Raw genomic sequence first — 21,039 nt, 5'->3', positions numbered from 1 at the left:
CAAATAAGGGGAACAAAATGGTGCACGATACTCCAGGTGCGGTCTCACCAATGCCTTGTACAATTGCAACAACACTTCCTTACCTTTATACTCTATTCCTTTAGTTCTAAATGTCAACATTCCATTAATTTTATTTTTTCCTGCTGTACCTGCATACTAGTTTTCTGCGACTTATACACAACACTAGATCCCTCTGTATCAAAGCACCCTGAAGTCTCTCCTCATTTAGATAATTAGTTGCCGTTCCCTTTTTCCAACGAAAATGGAAGACCTCACACTTATCCACGTTAAACTCCATTTGCCACATTTTGGCCCACTCACCTAACCTATCTAATTATAATAACCTTTACTGTCACAAGTAGGCTTACATTGCAATGAAGACACTATGAAAAGCCCCTAGTCGCCATATTCCACCGCCTGTTCGGAGGGAGAATTCAGAATGTTCACATTTTCTAACAGCACATTTTTCGGCACTAGTGGGAGGAAACCCACGCAGACACGGGGAGAACATGCAGACTCTGCACAGACAGTGACCCAGCCGGGAATTGAACCTGGCACCCTGAAGCCACAGTGCTAACCACAGTTCTACCGCGCTTCCCGATCTATATCCATTTGTACGGTTCTCGTTTCCTCATTGTAACTTACTGTCTCACCTATTTTAGTGTCATCTGCAAATTTGGCTGTACAGCCCTCTCTTCATTTATCCATGTTGTTAATATAGATTGCAAATAATTGGGGCCTAAGGACTGAACCATGTGGCACTCCACTAGTTACATCTTGCCATACCAAGACCCACCGACTTTGTCTTTTCTCCGTCAACCAGTCTTCTATCCAAGCTAATAAATTACCACTAACCCCATGTTATCTAACTTTGTGTATTAAGTTTCTGTATGGCATCTTATCAAATGCCTTCTATAAGTCCAGATATACTACATCTACAGTATCCCCATTATCCACTTAGCTTGTTACATCTTCAAAGAACTCTAGCAGATTAGTTAAACACAATTTATCCTTCATAAAACCATGCCAACTTTGATGGATTGCATTTTGACTTGCCAAATGTCCCGATATTACTTCCTTAAAATGGATTATAACAACTTCCCAACAACATGCTAATTTCCTACATTCTGCCTCCCTCACTTTTTGAATAAGGGCACTACATTGGCATTTTTCCAATCCACTGGAACTTTTCCCGTGTCCAAGGAATTTTGCAACATGATAACCAATGGATTCACCTTCTCCGCTGCTACTTCCTTAACACTCGAGAATGTATGCCACCAGGCCCTGGGGTCTGCACTGCCTTCAATCCCAATAGTTTGTTGAGCCCCATTTCCCTATTGATGCTGAGTGTTCTACCTTTTGCATTCAATATTTTTGAGGTAGAGGTAGGTAGATTCTGGTTAGGCAAAGAATATTGGGAGTGGATAGGAATGCAGAACTTGAAACACAAACAGATCAGCCATGATCACACTGAATGGCAGAGCAAGCTCAAGGGACCGAATGGGCTATTTCTGTTCCCTTTTTGTCTGTTTATGTTAGAATCATGGGAACTCTGACCAATGGCGACTACACTGACGATGCTGGTGATGCCTGTGTTGAATGAGAGTATGAAACTATGGGTATTTGGAACAGACTTGAAGGGAAAACCTTGCCAAAAGTAAGAAGTCCCAAGAAATCTCAATTCTTATCAGAATCTTTAAAAATTACAGACATACAAAGTGCAGAAGAGACCCTATGGTCCAATGAGTCCGCACTGACAAGAAAAATACCTGACCGACCTACCTAATCCCATTTGCCAGAACATGGCCCATAAGCCTTGAATGTAATGATGTGCCAAGTGCTACCCAGGTACTTCTTAAAAGGATGTGAGGCAACCCGCCTCTGCCACCCTCCCAGACAGTGCATTCCAGACCATTACCACTCTCCGGGTAAAAAAGCTTTTCCTCACATCCTCCCTAAACTTTCTGCCCCTCACCTTGAACTTATGTCCCCTCATGACTGGCCCTTCGGCTTCCAGTGTGCACCATGGAGTAAGTGGTCACACACAAGGCAGCTCCTGCCCAAGGTTACGGAAAAGAGCTCTTTTTTAAGCAATACGGGGTGGAATTTTGATGAAAAGGCGTAGGTGAATGTTGGAGGAGTACATTCCCCCAGGAATGGTATGTTTCTTAGTTACCAGACCCGCAGAAACAGTAAAAGATTTGGCTGAAGCTACAGCAGAGACAAAAGCCTCTTCCAGCATGCAGACGGAGGAAGGGCGAGCTTAAAGGCCTCAAGCTGACTTGAGGGCCTTTATGAAAGCTGAATTCTAGCAGCAGAGGGAACAACTGTGAAAAGATCTCACAAAGGCCACTGAAGAAGCGGTGACGGCTGACTTCCTGCGACGGCGGGCGGGAGGCAGCCGCGCGTTGGAGGGCTCCCGTTCGGGAACGGCATTGTGGGGATTGACGCCCGGTCCTAGGGGCAGCAAAGGCGGTGATGGCCAGCGTCCATCGCCCAAAATGGAGGTTTGATGTGGGTCTGTTGGCAGAGGAAGAGGTGTAAAAGTGGGTGAGGAAGGCCATCCGGAGCCATGTTGAGATTACTGACACGGGAGAGATTTCGGCAGGTAAGGTTTGGGAGGCACTGAAGGCAGTGGTCAGGGGGCAGTTTATTTTGATTCGGGCACATAGGGAGAAGGTGGAGCGGGCGGAAATAGAAAGGCTAGTGGAAGAAACCCTGCAGGCGAACAGGAGATATGCAGAGGTCACGGAGGAAGGGCTGCTAAAGGAACGCAAAAGGATAATAACCTGTGATTATCCTTCTCTCCAGTTGGTCCGTTTGGTCCTGTAAAGACTTAATTACCTGCAAAGACTCACATTCGAAGTATTGTCTTGCATCTTTGACACTGTCTATATATATATATATATATATATATATGTTTCTGGAAACTACCTCTTCATTCACCTGAGGAAGGGGCAGTGCTCCAAAAGTTAGTGATTCAAAACAAACCTGTTGGACTTTAACCTGGTGTTGTAAGACTTCTTACTGTGCTAAAGGAACGGCAGAGGTTGTAAATGGAATTTGGGCTGTTATCTACAGGTAAGACGATAGGGCAGTTGAAAAGGGTGGGATGGGCAGTATACAAGTATGGGGAGAAAGCGAGCAAGATATTAACGAACCAGTGGCAGCAAGAGAGATTGGGAAAGTGAAGGGCACAAGTGGGAATACTGTCCTGGACCCAGCGGGGGTGATTAGGGACTTTTACAGTAACTTGGATGAGTCGGAACCCCCGTCCAGGGACAAAGGAATGAGGTGGTTTCTGGAAGGGTTGGAGTTCAACTGGGCCCGGCTGCTATACCAGGCACCAGTGGAGAGTGTGTGGACGAACCACGTGCGATCAGGTTATATCAGGGGATAAGGCCCGCTTTCCCCACTGCTGTTTGCCTTGGCTGTAGGGAACGTAGAGGGTCTGGCTGGGGTGGGTGTGTGTGTCGTGTGTGTGGTGTGTGCGCACGTGCAGCCACCTGGGGTGGCCACGTCCCGATTACAAAATGGATACTCGCAAACAGTACAGGGAGAAATGGACAGCACGAGAAAAACAAGCGGGTGCAAGGTTTCCTGTGGATTGGAACTTGCAGAACCCAGACAGAACTGAAACTACAAGCCATTAGCATAGTAATGAGCTATCTCCGGGGACAAGAGACATTGAAACAATTGGTACCAGGACAGACTCCCCGGCGCCAGTGGAGGCTAAAACAAAGGCAGGCCAACGGTTACCTAGAGCCCGCCCGCCTTATCGGAGAGAATCGATACAAACGATTGGGACATGGTCACATTAATTGGAACCAAGTCCAGGGTCCTCCCAGAAGGGCTCGAAACCCCTTGGAGTATAAAGCAGAGTCCCCAAGGTCAGTTTGCTCTCTTACTCTTATTTTCTCCACCTTCACCTTGGCCTTTGGCTCTCAGCGACAAGAGGCCCGCCAAGCACCAGCCAAGTAAGTCTAAGGTCAACGCACGCTACGAGATAGACGCTCCTAGCTATTATTCTATACCAGTTCGAAGCCAACAGTATCAGAACCGGACAACGGCCATTGTTCCTCTGACTGAGTGGGCACCCGAAGCTAAGTATAGGCTTTTAGTAGTAGTTGTAGTTTAGTGAGTAGAGTTTGTGCATGAGTAATAATCGACTGTGTGTGTAAATAAATGTGCATTGATTTCAAACTTACTAACTGGTGTATCGAGTCATTGATCAGTATTCGGTTTTGAACCATGTGGTGGTATCAGAAAGATACCTGGCAACTCTTGAGCAAAGGTAATTAAAACAGAGCAAATTAAGGGAAAGCATAACGAGCAACAGTGTGTGTGTGGGGGGGGGGGGGGGGGGGTGGAGCACAGGGTCTCACTTTACACGGATGATCTACTTTTGTACATATCGAACCCGCTTTTTTGGGGGGGAGGGGGAGAAAAGAGAGATTGGATGGATTATGGGGATTTTGGTCGGTTTTCAGGGTATAAATTGATTATGGGCAAATGTGAGGTCTTTGGGCGACATGCGACGCAGTGGTTAGCACTGGGACTGTGGCGCTGAGTACCCAGGTTCAAATCCCAACCCTACATCACAGTCCGTGTGGAGTTTGCACATTCTCCCCGTGTCTGCGTGGGTTTCACCCCCACAACCTAAAGATGTGCAGGTTAGGTGGATTGGCCACGCTAAATTGCCCCTTATTGGGTACTCTAAATTTTTAAGAAAAAAAAAAGCGAGGTCTTTGCGTTTCAGGCGAGGGGGTAGGAGAGCCGGTTGGGTGGGATGCCGTTCAAGGCGGTGGTAGGGAGCTTTCGGTATTTGGGTATTCAGGTGGCGCGAGAGTGGGAGCAGCTGCATTAGCTGAATCGGGGTCGGTTAGTAGAACAGATGAGGGGGAACTTGAGGTGGGACGTGCTCCTAATATCATTGGCGGGGCGGATCCAGACAGTTAAAATAACGGTCCTCACAAGGTTATTAATGGTTTTTCGGAGCCTTCCAATTTTTTTATCCCCAAGGCGTTCTTTAAAAAAGTGAATGTAGTGATCTTGGGATTTGTTTGGGCGAGTAAAACCCCGCGGGTGAAGGTGGTGCTGCTGGAGCAGGAGCGTGGAGTCTGGCTCTTCTGAATTTTATCAATTACAATCGGGCGGCAAGTATTGCGATGGTCAGGAAGTGGGTAGTGGGGGAGGGGTCAGTTTGGGAACGGGTGGAGGCAGCCTCGTGTAGGGGCACGAGTTTAGGGGCACCGTTAACTCTACTCCACAAGCCCGAGAGTAGTGGCAGTCCTGAGGGTGTGGGGACAGTGGAGGCAGCACATGGGGTTGGAGGGGGCACCAGCTTGGTCACCGATATGCGAGAATCACCAGTCACTCCAGGGGGGGGCTGGACGGGTGGTTTTGGAGGTGACACTGGGCCGGGATCACAAGATTTGGAGATCTGTTTATTGATGAGGGTTTCCCAAGCTTGGGGGAGCTAGAGGAGGAGTTTGAGTTGCCAGGTGGGAATGGCATCCAGCATGTACAAGTGAGGGATTTTGTGCGAAGGCAGGTTTCGACCTTCCCGCATCTGCCATTACAGGATAAGGTGGTGTCGAGGACAGGAGTAGGAGATAGGAAGGTCTCAGAGATCTCTCAGGAACTGATGGAGTGGGAGAGAGTCCCGATAGGGGAGGTGAAGAGAAAGGGGGAAGAGCAGCTGGATTATGGGAGGAGACCCTGAGGCGAGTCAATGTATCCTCGTCGTGTGCCAGGCTCAGCTGGATACAATTTAAGGTAGTCCACAGGGCACATATGACTGTGGCTTGGATGAGCAGGATCTTTGAGGGGGTGGGGGATAGTTGTGGGCGCTGTGCAGGGGGGTCCTGCGAACCATGTCCACATGTTTTGGGCATGTCCACGTGTTTTGGGCATGTCCGAGGCGGAGGGGTTTTGGCAAGGGTTTGCTGACGTCATGTCAGAGGTATTAAAAGTGAGGATGGTACTGAGGGTTTGGAGTCTTTTCGGGCTACAAACTCAACCTTGGCAAAAAGCAAGGTCTTCCCGGTGAACCCGCAAGGGGAGGGGCAGAGCTGGATGGAATGCTGTTTAAACAGGCCTGACAAATTCCGCTACCTGGGGATAGAAAACACTCATGACTAGACAGGGATCCACAAAATGGAACCTGACCAGTCTGATGGAAGTTAAAAAGCCCTAGAGAGATGGGACACACTCTCCCTGTCGGGGAAAGTGCAGACAATCAAGATGAATGTACTGCTCATGTTCCTCTTCTTGTTCAGATCCATCTGATCTACATCTCCAAGGCCTTGGGGGGGCCTAGCCCTCCCAAACCTGCAATATTACCACTTGGTGGCAAACGTGGAAAGGGTAAAGAGGCAGATAAAAGAGCCAGAAGCTGAATGGGTGCTTATGGCGGAGGGCTCCTGCAGGGGGACCAAACCTCCCGGCCCTGGCCACGGCCGCACTCCCATCCCCACCGAACAAACACTCAACAAGCTCAGTGGTAATAGCAAAGGCCCCCATCTGAAATAACCACAGGTTCACACCCTTGACAATGGACACCCCCTTCAAAAAGGTGGAGACAGGGCGGAGGGACGCTGACAGTTAGGGACTTCGACACTGACAACACTCGAGGAACTAATAGAAAAGTTCCAGTTTGGGGGGAGGGGGGGTGGTTGGAGAAGAAACTAATATATATGCAGGTCATAGAGAAGCAAGGACATATCCACAACCACCGCAACTGTCGGACCTACTGAACGCGGACATTTTAGGGAAGGAGAACTGCAGTGACATGCATGGGCAACTACTGGGCGAGACAAGAGAAAAATGGGAAGAGGACTTGAGGTTTGAAATAGGGTGGGAACACTGGAGTGAAGCACTACAGAGGGTCAACTCCACCTCCACTGGCGCAAAGCTAAGTCTCATGCAGCTGAAAGTGGTACACAGAGCCCACTTAACTAGAACCCGAATGAGCAAGTTCTTCTCGGGAGGTGGAGGATAAATGCGAATGGTGCCAAGGAGGGCCAAGCCAACGATGCCCACATTTTCTGGTCTTGCCCAAGACTCGTCGGATTCTGGACAGCCTTCTTCGAGGTAATGTCCAAGGTGGTGGGGATGAGGGTGGAGTCATGCCCAAGAGTGGCAGTCTTCAGGGTCTCAGAAGAGCCAGATCTATTCACCGGGAGGAGGGCCATGCCTCCCTAATCGCCCACCGGAGAATCCTGCTCGGCTGGCGATCAGCAGCACCGCCCAAAGCTGCAGACTAGCTGTCTGACTTGTCGGAATTTCTCCAGATGGAGAAAACCAAATTCGCCATCCGGGGGTCGGAAGAAGGCTTCCAGAAGACGTGGGAGCCATTAACTCAGTTGTTCCAAGACCTGTTTGCAGCCAACAGCCAGAGCAGAATACAAGAGCTGAAGAGGAAAGAGGGCATGCCAGACGACTAGAAGGGGAGGGGGACCTGGTCGGGAATAAACACCCACTGGAGAACGTAAACTAAGAAGCCACAACTGATATAAATAGGTAAAAACAACTAATGTATATACAATTTTTCCTTTGTTTATTGTTGTATTTTTGATTATTATAACACTCCTCTTATTTTTCAATGTATGTTCACAATTGCCTTTGTTTGTATAGCTTAAAACAAAATTACTGCACAAGATAAGAGCGCATAGCTCTGCTGGTGATATAATACCATGGAAAGAAGATTGGCAACAAACAGAGTGTCAAAATAAATGGGTCACTTTCAGGTTGGCAAACTAACCAGTGGAGTGCCACAGGGTTCAGTGTTAAGGCCTCAACTATTTACAACCTTTATTAATGACTTGGATGAAGGAACCAACCGTTATGTGGTCAATTAGCTGATAACTTGCTTTCCTATCTATCTTTTCATTATGAGGAGGATTCAAAGTCTGCAACGAGAGAAAGACAGGTTACATGAATGGGCATAAAATTAGGTGCATAATATGGGGAAACGTGAGGTTGTCCACTTCGACAGGAAAAATAGAAAAGCAGATTATTTAAAGGGTGAGAGATTGCAAAATGCTGCAATGCAGAGGGATTTGTTTGTCATTGTAAATTAGTTACATATACAGGTACACCAAGTAATTGAGGAAAATAGAATATTAGTCTTCATTGCAAAAGGGATGCAATACAAAAGGAAGTCTTGCTACAACTGTACAAGGAATTAGTGAGGCGCACTCGAGTACTGTGCAGTTTTGGTCTCTTCACTTAGCTGCCTTGGAAGCAGTTCAGAGAAGGTTCATGGGCTGACTCTTGGAATAGGCAAGTTGTCTTGAGGAAAGGTTAGAGCTTAGAAGAATGGAGGGGTGAAAAATTCTGAGGGGACTTGACAGGGTAGATACTGAGAGGATGTTTCCTCTTGTGGAGAATCTAGCAATGTAGGACAGTTTAAAAATAAGGGGGCTCCCACTGAAGATGGAGGCGAGGAGGATTTTGTTTCTCTAGAACTGTTGGCTTTTGGAGTTTTCTTCCAAAGGAGAGCAGTGGAGGCCATGTCATTGAATTTATTCAGGGCTGAGTTAAATAGATTTTTGATTGACAATGGAGTGGAGTTCAGGGTTGTGTGTGGGGGGGGGGGGGGGGGGGGGGGGGGGGGGGGGGGGCAGGATACTGGAACTGAGGCCACACTCAGATCAGCCATTATATTATTAAATGGCAGAGCAGGCTCAATGCCCAAATAGTACCTGCTCCAAATTGTTATTTAAAGAGAATAAAATTAATTGATGGTGAAAATTCAATCAGAGGAAGTAGTGGCATAGTAGTATTGTTACTTGACTAGTAATCCAGAGTCCTAGGGTAACAATCTGGGGACCCAGCTTCAAATCCCACCATAGTGGATGGTGAAATTTGAATTTAATTAAAATCTGGAATTAATGATCTAATGATGACCATGAAAACATCGTAAATTGTTGTAAAAATCCATCTGGTTCACTAATGTCTTTTAGGGAAGGAAATTTGCCATCCTTACCTAGTATGGCCTACATGTGATTTCAGATCCACAACAATGTGGTGGATTCTTAAATGGACGTTCGGGATGGGCAATAAATGCTAGCCCAGCCACCGTCACCCACGCTCCATGAAAAAAAATTACAATTTATCCATACAAATAGTGTTCAGAATTTTAATTAGTAAGAATTAACTGTCATTTAAATACAATTGGTAATTAACTCACCCTACCTTTTGGTTAGGTTTCTAAGTATCATTCTGCAAATATTAATAGAAGCACAAATGTCAGTAAGGTGAGAAGCACATCGATCAGATGATTGGAAATCTGCAGGCCATGCCATTTAAAAACAACTCCCAACCTGTCAGCTAAAGATGAACAAGTACCAGAGTAATGTTCTATGTTCTATGTAACAGTAGGATGTTTTGAAAATGGATTTTGCCACAATTTGGCATGCAAACAAAATGGTCAAAAAGATGTATTTCAAAGTTTTATAATTTGGAAGACAGTGAAGCAGTGGAATTGGTTTTGAAATGAGAGTGCAAAGAACATCCTGAGGATGGTTGGGATGCTTTCTCCTGTGCCATACTAATGTTAGAAAAATACCGTTGGACAATACTATATGTGGCACTAAAAGCAAAATACTGTGTATTCTGGAAATCTGAAGTAAAACAGAAGATGTTGGGAAAACTCAGCAGGTCTGGTAGCATCTGTGGAGAGAGAAACAGAGTTAACGCTTTGCGTTGTATGATTCTTCTTCAGATGCTACCATACCTGCTGAGTATTGCCACCATTTTCTGTTTTTAGCACGATATGTGGCATATGTTTGGTTAAGAGAATATGAGCTCCTGATCTCCCCGCATGATTAACCACGTGGGTCTGGAAACACAAAGAACGTTTACATTTAGTCAGGTTTCCATTTTAAAAGCCTCAAAAGGACATAAAATAATTTTGGAGGGGCTGTTGTCCTGAAAATGTTCACTTAGTAATTTTTGACATCCATTTTTCCTTTGTTTTATTACCTTTGGAAAGCAATTTTCGAAATTTTTGAGTGGTAGCTAGCTGCTGCTCAGTATCATCAGAGAAAAGCATCTGTACCATTTCCCTTGAGATCACACTCTCCTGAATTGAAAATACAATTTAAAAGATACAAATAGCACAATTTCTTTTGTAACAACAATTCATAAATGTTTAAAAGGAAAGCAAATATTATGATACAAAAGCAAAATACGGCAGATTTTGAAAGGCTGAAATAAAAACTGAAAATGTTGGCACGATTCAGCAGACTTGGCAACATCTGTGGAGAAAAACTGGTTAACATTTCAAGCCTGTATTGTTCTTCTTCAGGGTTTAATAGTGGGAGAAATGTGACGGATTATATACTGTATTAGAGGTGGAGCAGCTGGCACAGAGACAGTCAGTGATAGGAGAGTGCTCAGAGAGAGTTTGCAATGAAGGTGTCTCGGGCACGAAACAGAGGTAGCGATAATGGCAGTGTGAAGGGCTACAGAAGGTACTGATAGTGGCATAAAGATAAGATTGCAGAATTTTGTTAAGGGGTGAACAAGTGTGCTCAGCAAAAAAAAGCTAAAGAAGTGACAGATGACCCAGTGGGGGCGACAGAGGGGGTCTTTGCATTCGGACAAAAAATGTTTGGGATTAAAAAAAAAAGGGTTTAGACTTCCGGTTACGGTGATGCAGTGCTAAGCCGCACATCGGTGGCTCCCGCTATTTTTGGACTTTCGGGCTCTTTTAAGGGCCCGCAACGGCGCTGTTTTGACTTTTCCTCTGTGCTTGGCGGCCGGTGGATGGGCTGGACTAGAAGTGGAGCGACCAGGAAATCAACTTTGCAGAAGAAGAAGGTGCGAGGCAGAAAGGACAAGATGGCGACGGGCAGGGAACCGGCAGCGTGGCAGCAGGAGCTGCTGCTGCGCTCCTTCCAGGAACTAAAGGCCGAGATCCTGGAGCCGTTGAGGGTATCGCTGGACAGGCTCAGGGAGACTCAGATGGCTCAGGCTGCGGAGATTTGGGAGCTGCAGCAGAAGGCTTCGGAGAACGAGGACAAACTCCTGGGCCTAGCGGTAAGGTGGAGTCGCACGAGGCGCTTCACAAGAAATGGTTGGCAAGGATGGAGGAGATGGAGAATCGCTCCCGCCGGAAGAATCTGTGGATTTTGGGCCTCCCGGAAGGGCTGGAAGGTTCGGATTTGGGGGCCTACGTGGTCCTGATGCTGAACTCGCTGATGGGCGCGGGGTCCTTCCGGTGACCCCTGGAGCTGGAGGGTGCCCATCGGGTGCTGCTGCGGAAGCCCAGGCCGAACGAGCCACCCAGGGCGGTGCTGGTCCGCTTTCAACGCTTGGACGATCGCGAATGTGCGCTTCGTTGGGTGAAGAGGGAGAGGAGTAGCAAGTGGTAGAATCCGGAAATCCGGATCTACTTGGACTGGAGTGCGGAGGTGGCGAAGAGAAGGGCTGGGTTTAACCGGGCGAAGGAAGTGCTCCACAAGAAGGGGGTCAAGTTTGGCCTGTTGGAGCCGGCACGCCTGTGGGTCACCTATAAAGACCGCCAACTTTACTTTGACTCCCCGGAGGAGGCCTGGACTTTTGTGCAGGCAGAGAAGCTGGACTTGAACTGAAGACTGGCGGCTGGGGAACATTGTACACAGCCCGGAGGCTTTGTCCTCCTTGATATCCTTTCGCTTTTTTCTTTTTGGTTCTATTGGACGATGTTTTTTTGCTGTTCTGTTTTTTCTTGTCTGCTTTTCAGGACTGTTATCTGTTTACTTGGGTGTATTATCATATCATGTAGGGATTTTTATTATTTCACTGGTTGCGGGTTGGGGCGGGGCTTGGAATGGAGACACGGGCTTTTCTCCCGCGCTGGAGAAGCAGGGGGTAGGGTTGGCATTGGAGGAATGGGTGCGTGACACTGGGGAGGGTAATTGGGGTGGCGGGAGCAGCCGGGGTCAGCAGAAGTCGGCTGACTTACAGAAATACAATGACTGGAGTTACACTGTGGGGTGGTGGGTGGGGGGGGTGATGATACCGGGTTGCTGCTGGAATGGCCAAGAAGGAGCTGGAGCGTGCAGAGGGGGTCGGGATGGGGGTCTGTTGCTGTGGGGAACGGGCTGACCGGGGGGTGCGGGCACTTGGCGGATTACGGAAGGGTGATGGCTAATCGACGGGGGAGGGGGGCAGGTGGCCCTCCGATCCGGCTGATCACCTGGAATATGAGGGGACTGAATGGGCCGGTTAAACGGTCCCGCGTGTTCGCGCACCTGAGGGGGCTGAAGGCAGACGTGGCCATGCTTCAGGAGACGCACCTGAAGGTGGCGGATGAGGTTAGGTTGAGGAAGGGGTGGGTGGGCCAAGTGTTTCATTCGGGGCTGGATGCAAAAAACCAGGGGTGGTGATCCTGGTGGGGAAGAGGGTGTCATTTGAGGCGTTGAGTGTGGTGGCAGACAGCAGCGGGAGGTCCGTGATGGTGAGCGGCAAGCTACAAGGGGAGTGTGTGGTGCTGGTCAATGTATATGCCCCGAATTGGGATGATGCAGGTCTCACGCGGCGCATGTTGGGCCGGATTCCAGATTTGGAGGCGGGGGGGCCTGGTAATTGGGGGGGGGGGGATCCGCCACTGGACCGATCCAGTTCCAGGACGGGTAGGAGGCCTGCGGCGGCTAAGGTGCTGAGGGGATTTATGGACAAGATGGGAGGGGTGGATCCATGGAGGTTCGCGAGGCTGAGGGCCAGGGAATTTTCATACTTCTCCCATGTACACAAGGCCTACTCCCGGATCGATTTTTTCATTTTGAGTAGTGTGCTGATTGCAAGGGTAGTAGACGCCGAGTACTCGGCGATAGCCATTTCGGACCATGCCCCGCATTGGGTGGACCTCAAGCTGGGGGAGGAGAGGGACCAGCGCCCCTTGTGGCGCTTGGAGGTGCAGTGGCTGGCGGACGAGGCGGTGAGGGGGCGGGTTCGAGGATGTATCGAGAGGTATCTAGAGGCCAACGATAATGGGGAGGTCCGAGTGGGGATGGTCTGGGAGGCGCTGAAGGCGGTGGTTCGGAGAGAGTTGATCTCCATTCGGGCCCACAGGGAGAGAGGGGGGCAGAGAGAAAAGGGGGAGACTGGTGGGGGAGATGGTGAGGGTGGACAGGAGGTACGCGGAGGAGGGATTGCTGAGGGAGCGGCGCAGCCTTCGGGCGGAGTTCGACTTGTTGACCACCAGGAAGGCGGAGGCTCAATGGAGAAAGGCTCAGGGTGCAGTGTACGAGTATGGGGAGAAGGCGAGCAGGATGCTGGCACACCAGCTCTGTAAGCGGGATGCGGCCAGGGAGATTGGTGGTGTTAAGGATCGGGGAGGAAATGTGGTGCGGAGGGAGGTAGACATTAATGGGGTCTTCAGGGACTTTTATGAGAGACTATATCGGTCCGAACCTCCGGCGGAGGAAGGGGGGGATGGGGTGCTTTTTAGACCGGCTGAGATTTCCGAGGGTGGAGGAGGGACGGGTGGAGGGTCTGGGGGCGCCAGTTAAGCTTGAGGAGCTGGTCAAAGGGATAGGAACATGCAGTCGGGGAAGGCGCCGGGGCCGGATGGGTTCCCGGTTGAATTTTACAAGTCGTATGCAGACCTGCTGGGCCCCCTGTTGGTTAGGACCTTTAACCGGGGGGGGGGGGGGGCTTTGCCCCCGACGATGTCTCGGGCGCTGATCTCCTTGATTCTTAAGCGAGACAAGGATCCCCTGCAGTGTGGGTCATACAGGCCGATCTCACTCTTGAATGTTGGCAAAGATCTTAGCCATGAGGATTGAGGACCTTGTGCCACAGGTTATTCACGAGGATCAAACGGGGTTTGTGAAGGGAAGGCAGCTGAACACTAACATACGGAGGCTCTTGAACGTTATAATGATGCCGGCGGTAGAAGGGGAGGCGGAGATAGTGGTGGCGCTAGATGCGGAGAAGGCCTTTGATAGGGTCAAGTGGGGGTACTTGTGGGAGGTGCTGGAAAGGTTCGGGTTTGGGGAGGGGTTTGTCAGTTGGGCGAGGCTGTTGTATGAGGCCCCGATGGCGAGTGTGGCCACGAATAAGAGGTCGGATTATTTTCGATTATATCGAGGGATGAGGCAGCGGTGTCCTCTGTCCCCCCTACTTTTTGCGCTGGCAATTGAACCCCTGGCTATGGCGCTGAGGGAGTCGGGGAATTGGAGGGGGCTGGTCCGGAGTGGGGAGGAGCAGAGTGTCGTTCTATGCGGAATACCTTTTGTTGTATGTGGCGGACCCGGTGGAGGGAATGCCAGTGGTGATGGGGATTCTCCTGGAATGTGGGGATTTCTCAGGGTATAAACTTAACTTTGGGAAAAGCGAGTTGTTTGTGGTACACCCGGGGAACCAGGAGGGGGGGATTGGGAGGCTCCTGCTGAAAAGGGCGGAGAGGAGCTTCAGGTACTTGGGGGTTCAGGTGGCCAGGAGCTGGGGGGCCTTGCATAAGCTTAACCTCACAAGGCTGCTGGAGCAAATGGAAGAGGAGTTTAAGAAGTGGGACATGCTGCCGCTCTCTCTGGCGGGTTGGGTGCAATCAGTCAAGATGACGGTGCTCCCGAGGTTTCTGTTCCTGTTCCAGTGCCTCCCCATCCTTATCCCGAAGGTCTTTTTCAGGCGGGTTAACAGGAGCATTACAGGATTTGTGTGGGCGCACGGGACCCCGAGGGTGGGAAGGGTGTTTCCCGGGGGGGGGGGGGGGGGGGGGACTGGGGGGGGGGGGCTGGCGATGCCCAACCTCTGTGGGTATTATTAGGCTGCCAACGCAGCGATGGTGCGTAAGTGGGTAATGGACGGGGAGGGGGCAGCATGGAAGAGGATGGAGATGGCATCCTGTGTGGGCACGAGCCTGGAAACGCTGGTAACGGCGCCGTTGCCGCTCCCTCCAACGAGTACCATGAGCCCGGTGGTGGCAGCTACCCTCAAGATTTGGGGGCAATGGAGGCGGCACAGGGGGGAGATGGGGGCCTCGATGGGGTGCCCAATACAGGGGAACCACCAGTTTGTTCCGGGGAGAATTGATGGCGGGTTCCTGAGTTGGCACAGGGCAGGTGTCAGGAGGCTGGGGGACCTGTTCATAGACGGGAAGTTTGCGAGCCTGGGTGAGCTGGAGGGGAAGTTTGGGCTCCCCCGGGGAACACCTTTAGGTACATGCAAGTAAGGGAATTTGTCAGGCGGCAAGTGGCGGGGTTTCCTCTGCTGCCGACGCGTGGGGTTCAGGACAGGGTGCTCTCGGGGGTGTGGGTTGCAGAGGGGAGGATCTCGGAAGCGTACCAGGTGATGCAGGAGGTAGACGAGGCCTCGGTGGAGGAGCTGAAAGGTAAATGGGAGGAGGAGCTGGGTGAGGAGATTGAGATGGGGATGTGGGCGGATGCCCTGGAAAGGGTGAACTCCTCCTCTTCTTGTGCGTGGCTCAGCCTCATACAGTTTAAGGTGCTGCATAGGGCTCATATGACCGGGACAAGGATGAGCATGTTTTTTTGGGAGCGAGGACAGGTGTATTAGGTGCTCTAGGGGCCCAGCAAACCATGTCCACATGTTCTGGTCATGCCCAGCGCTGGGGGAATTTTGGAAGGGTGTAGCAAGGACGGTATCGAGGGTGGTAGGGTCCAGGGTCAATCCAAGCTGGGAACTCACAATATTTGGGGTTGCAGTGGAGCCAGGAGTGCAGGAGGCGAAAGAAGCCAGTGTTCTGGCCTTTGCGTCCCTAGTAGCCCGGTGGAGGATTCTTCTTCAGTGGAAGGATGAGAGGCCCCCAAGCATGGAAGCCTGGGTCAACGATATGGCAGGGTTTATTAAATTGGAGCGGGTGAAATTTGCCCTAAGGGGGTCAGTGCAGGGGTTTTTCAGGAGATGGCAACCATTCCTAGATCTCCTGGCAGAACGGTAAAATCAAAAGGTCAGCAGCAGCAGCAACCCGGGGGGGTTGTCTCTTTGTTTTTGTGTGGGTTAAATCTTTCCCAACAATGGGTGTTTATTTATTTTTTCTCTGTTGTATACACGGGGACGGGGGGTTTGTTCTTTGTGTTCTTAGAATTTTCTGTTACTGTTTTCTTTTTTGTGAAAATGTGAATAAATTTTTTTTTTTTTAAAAAGGGGTTAAGATGGAGGAGAAAGGTCACAGTTCAAAGTTGTTGAACTCAGTGTTGAATCCCAAGAGCTGTAATGTGCCTAATCAGGAGGTGTTGTGCTTCTTCTCCAGTTTGTGATGAGCGTCACTGGAATATTGTTGCAGGTCACGAGCAGACATGAGACACGGCAAGAGAGCAAAAAGCTGATTTCAAATGGAAAAATGTGTCATGCTTGCAGAGCGAAGATGTTAGGCAAAGCGGCCACCTAGTCTGCATTTAGTCTCCCCAATGTAGAGGAGACCGCATTAGGAGAAGTGAATACAGTAGTCCAAATTGAAGGAGATGACAAGTGAAATGTTGCTTCATCTAAAAGGAGTGTTGAGGAGAGAAAGGGGCAGGTGGGCAGGGCTTGGTGAGCAGAAGAAGGATTTAATGGTGGCATCATGCCAGAGTTGGTGGAAACAACAAGAGGGTGATCCTTTGAATCTGGAGGCTGCTGGGGTGGAAATTGAGGCCAAGGGAGAGAATTGAAGGGAGAGGGCAGAGATGCAGGTTAGAAGAGCCATTTGAGGATGGCATCATTGGAACAAATGTGACGGAGGTGGAGAAACTGGGAGAATGGGGTGGAGCCTTGACAGGAAGCAGGGTGTGAGGAGTCGTAATCAAGGTAACCGTGGGAATTGGTGGGCTTGTAATGAATATCGGTGGTCATTATATCACCATAAATAGAGACAGAGAGGTCAAGAAAAGGAAGGGAAGCGTTAGAGATGGATCTTGCAAAGTTGAGGGAGGGAAACTGGAAGCAAAATTGTTAAATCTTTCCAGGTCCAGATGAGAGCATGAAGCAGCACCAAAAGTCATCAATGTAATGGAAAAGAGAGTTGTGGGAGTGGGCCAGAGAAGGCCTGCGCATTCAAAGGATTGTCCTGCTCCATTTCCACCAACTTCAGCATGAATCCACCATGACACACATCTTTCCCTCAACCTGCCTGCCAACATTCTGCAGGGACCTCCATCACCGCTGACTCTTCATCCCCTTCCCATGGGTCCTTTTCTTGCAATCGCAGATAGTGTAACATCTGCACTGTTACCTCCTCCCTCCTCACTGTTCCAGAATCGAAACACTCCTTTCAGGTGGAGCAACATTTCATTTACACCTCCTTCAATTTCGTCTACTGTATTCACTGCTCCCAATGCAATCTCCTCGACATTGGGAAGACTAAATACAGACTGGAGAACCCCTTTTGCAGAGCATTTTTATTCAGTCCGCAAGCATGACACCAACCTTCCTGTCGCTTGTCATTTCAATGCAGAATCTTGCTCTCATGCCCACAAGTTAGTCCTTGAACTGCTGAAATGCTCCAGTGAAGCCCAAAGCAGACAGGAGAAGCACTTCACCTTTCGATTAGGCATGTGACAGTCCTCTTTGTTCTCCCATTAACACCATTCTGCAATCTTATCTTTATACCACTAATAGCATCTTCTATAGCCTTTCACGCAGTTATTAATGCTTCCTGCCTTGTGGCCTACACATCTTTCTCTCCTACCTCCCATTATGACTGACCTTTTTTTCTGCTCCACCTCCTCTTATGCAGTATCCAATCCATCATCTTCAGCTCTGAAAAAGTCATACGGACCCAAAATGTTAACTCTACTTCTCTCTTCACAGATCCTGTCAGTCCTGCTGAGGTTTTCCAGTATTTTGTTTTTATTTCAGATTTCCAGTATCCTCAGTATTTTCCTTTTAAATCTGGATCTGCACCCAGCTTGGCATTGCAAAAGCACACAATACAGAAACTCTAGAGAACACAGTTCATCAACAAACATGATACTTGAATTATGAATACGCTTCACCGATTTATTTTGACTAAACTGCATCAGTTTAGAAGAAATAAAGCAGAAAATGAAACACTTGCAACTAAATAATACAAAGTTTTAACATTATCTGCTAATAGTCATGCATTCAACCACATTTACCACCATTTCTTGTCAGCCACTGTATATCTAACTATATATAGAATAAATTACACCATATGACTCTTCTACGCTTATCCCCAAGTTGTACTTTTTAAGTCAGTGTTTTATAGATTTCTGAAATTTAAAAAATGGCCTTTAAGATTAGGGCAATATTGTCCATGTCGTGTTGCTTTAAAATTATAGTGGTCATTAGTGATTTTTTTTGTAGAAATGAACACCTTGATGGGCAGTTTAGAAGATGTGAGACAGAGAGTGGTGTAAACTAGGTTCATACATAGGCCACGCAAATTAATGCCAACCCAACAGCTTTTACAGTCATTTGTTCTTGTCCTAGTATACAATGGAGGCTATAAAGTGACATAGATAGGACTTTTCAAGGAGGTAGATGCTACCCAGGGCATGGCAAAAGACGAGGAAACTCTAGAAGGGTTCAAAATTGTTGAATAGCTAAATTGCGAGGACCAGATGAGATACATCCAAGGAAGTGAGAATAGAAATTGCAGGGGTGATAGCCAAAATCTTCCAGTCTTCTCTAGACTCGGGAGGTACTGGAGAATTTCAAATCTTAGGGTTGTAAGGATAGCCCCAGCAAATACAGGTCAGTCAGTTTAACAGTGGTGGGAAAGGATCAAGAAACAACTATTCAGGACAGAATTAGTTGTCACATGGAAAAATGTTGGTTAATTAGGAAGATCCAGCATGGATTTCTTAAGGTGAAAGAAAGAGTGTTCAACTAACTTTTGAGATATCAGAACTGGAGAGTTCACAACAGGTTTTCAAGAATGGTTCCAGCGATGAGAAATGTCAGTTATGAGGATAGACTGGAGGAGTTGGGACGGTTCTTCTTGGAGAGAAGATACACAGCTGAGAGGAGATTCGATTGAGATGTTCAAAATCATAAGGGGCTGGACATAGAGTACGTAGGGAGAAGAGTACGTAGGGAGAAACTGTTCCCACTTGTAAAGAACGAGGGGGCACAGATTTAAAGTGATTTGCAAAAGAAGCAAATGTGATATGAGGAAATCATTTTTCTCACAAAGAGTGGTTCTAGGTTTGGAATGCAGTGCCTGTCTGTGTGGTGGAGGCAGGTTCAAGGTATACAAGGTATTCAAGAGGGCATTAGATATTTGAATAGAAATAATGTGCAGGGGAGTGGCACTAAATCATGATGCTCATTTGGACAGCTGGTGCATATACGATGGGCCACATGGCCTCCCTTCAGCACCATGACAATTCTGTGATTCACAACAGCCAAAGATCTAGGAAATGAGTATAATGTGGGCAAATGTGAAATTGTCCGTTTTGGCAGGGAGTGAAAAAAGCATGTTATCTAAATAGTGAGGGTTTGCAGAGCTCAGAGTCAGAGGGCTTCAGGTGTCCTAGTGCATGAGTCACAGAAGGCTAGCAGGTTATGCTTCAGTCGGTGAAACCACATAATAATAATCTTTATTATTGTCAAATTGGCTTATATTAACAGTGCAATGAGGTTACTGTGATTACCCACTCACATTTACATAAAAGAACAAGACCATGCTATGAATATGTAACACATTTCCAGACACAGGTGATCAACTTTGCAGCAGGATAAAGGACAGAAAAAGAAGCCATCAGGCTCTATAATGGCTGGTCAGACAAGTGTGTTTTAGAGGACAATGGATCTTGATTGAATCATCCGGATGAACAGGAGTATCCTGTTTAATCCCATTAACGCTTTTGGGTCTGGATGGGACAACGGAACTCAGGCCAGTTGTGGGCGTATATCTATGACTCAATGCAAGCAGACCGATATGAAGGAATGAACATCGGAACAGATCTAGAGCAATAATCTGCGAGCCCCCCAGGCACAACCATCACAAGAAGACGGGACCCTGGGTTTCAAAGCTGAAGAAGATATCCACATTGAGCAATCGCAGCCTGGTCAGCCTCTTTCATTAAGTGTGGGTAATACCTAGAGCTCAGCTGTGTGTCCAAGTCATACTTTGTGCGAGAGTGTTGCGGATAAAATCTTGTTAAACCGTGAACCTGTTTTGTCCTTTGTTCATCTCACAAGTAAGGGCACCTGGGTAAAACCGATCGAAGTGTCTGAGATTTTATAGACAACACTAGGTTTCTATCCACTGGAGTTTAGAAGACTAATTGGTGACTTGATTGAAACCAAGATCCCGAGATTTTTTGGGCTGTGGAGGGGATGTTTCCTCTTGTGCAAGAATTTAGAACTTGGGGCCTCTGTTTAAAAATAAGTGGTTGTTCATTTAAGATAGATGAAAATATTTTTCTCTGGTCACGAATCTTTGGAACACTTTCTCAAAAGACAGTGCGAGCAGAGTCTTTGAATATTCTCAAGATATAGCTAGATAGATTCTTGATTAATAAGGGAGTGAAAAGTTATGGGGGTAGGTAGGAATATGGAGTAAAGGTTACAATCCGATCAGCCATGACCTTATTGAATGTTGCAGCATACCCGAGGGGCTAAGTGGCCTATGCTCCTGACTCGTATGTTTGTGTTTATTGAATTCAATTTCACAACTTGCCATATGAACTCAAACAACAGGTTAGTTCAGTACCATAACATTAACATGAAGATACTGATTAATTAACATGCAGTGATTATCCATCATATATGGTTCCTACCCCTGCTGCAGTTGAGTTGACGTACGAGTCCATGAGAGGGCTTTCAAATATGGCCAACTCTTCATTGATGAGCTCCACATTTCTCCTTTTAAACAGCTGGGAAAAAAAAGTCATATTTTGCGTCAAATCTCAGAGCTTTCTTATAATGCAAGTGGTTAGCACTGCTGCCTCACGGTGCCGAGGACCCGGGCTTGATCCCGGCCGCGGGTCACTGTCCGTGTGGCGTTTGCAGATTCTCTCCGTGCCTGCGTGAGTCTCACCCGCACACCCCAAAGATGTGCAGGCTAGGTGGATTGGCCATGCTAAAATTGCCCCTTAATTGGAAAATTAAAAAATTTTAATCATCAATATC

General features: G+C 48.2%; 1 protein-coding gene across 2 annotated transcripts in view; it reads right to left on the bottom strand.

The window, feature by feature from the left end:
* LOC119964597 (importin subunit alpha-7) overlaps positions 1–21,039 on the bottom strand; it is a 97,451-nt gene that overhangs the window by 53,081 nt on the left and 23,331 nt on the right. For both annotated transcript variants that reach the window (XM_038794285.1, XM_038794295.1), the window contains 2 exons: positions 20,688–20,783; positions 9,991–10,090 (listed from right to left, as the gene is read on the bottom strand). In XM_038794285.1, the coding sequence (XP_038650213.1) occupies positions 9,991–10,090; positions 20,688–20,783 (196 nt within the window). The remainder of the gene's footprint in view (positions 1–9,990; positions 10,091–20,687; positions 20,784–21,039) is intronic.

The sequence above is a fragment of the Scyliorhinus canicula genome, chromosome 1 (assembly GCF_902713615.1).
Source record: "Scyliorhinus canicula chromosome 1, sScyCan1.1, whole genome shotgun sequence".
In the NCBI taxonomy this organism is placed as follows: Eukaryota; Metazoa; Chordata; class Chondrichthyes; order Carcharhiniformes; family Scyliorhinidae; genus Scyliorhinus; species Scyliorhinus canicula.
The sequence above is the reverse complement of the archived record's forward strand: the minus strand, read 5'-3'. Positions and strand labels throughout refer to the sequence as shown.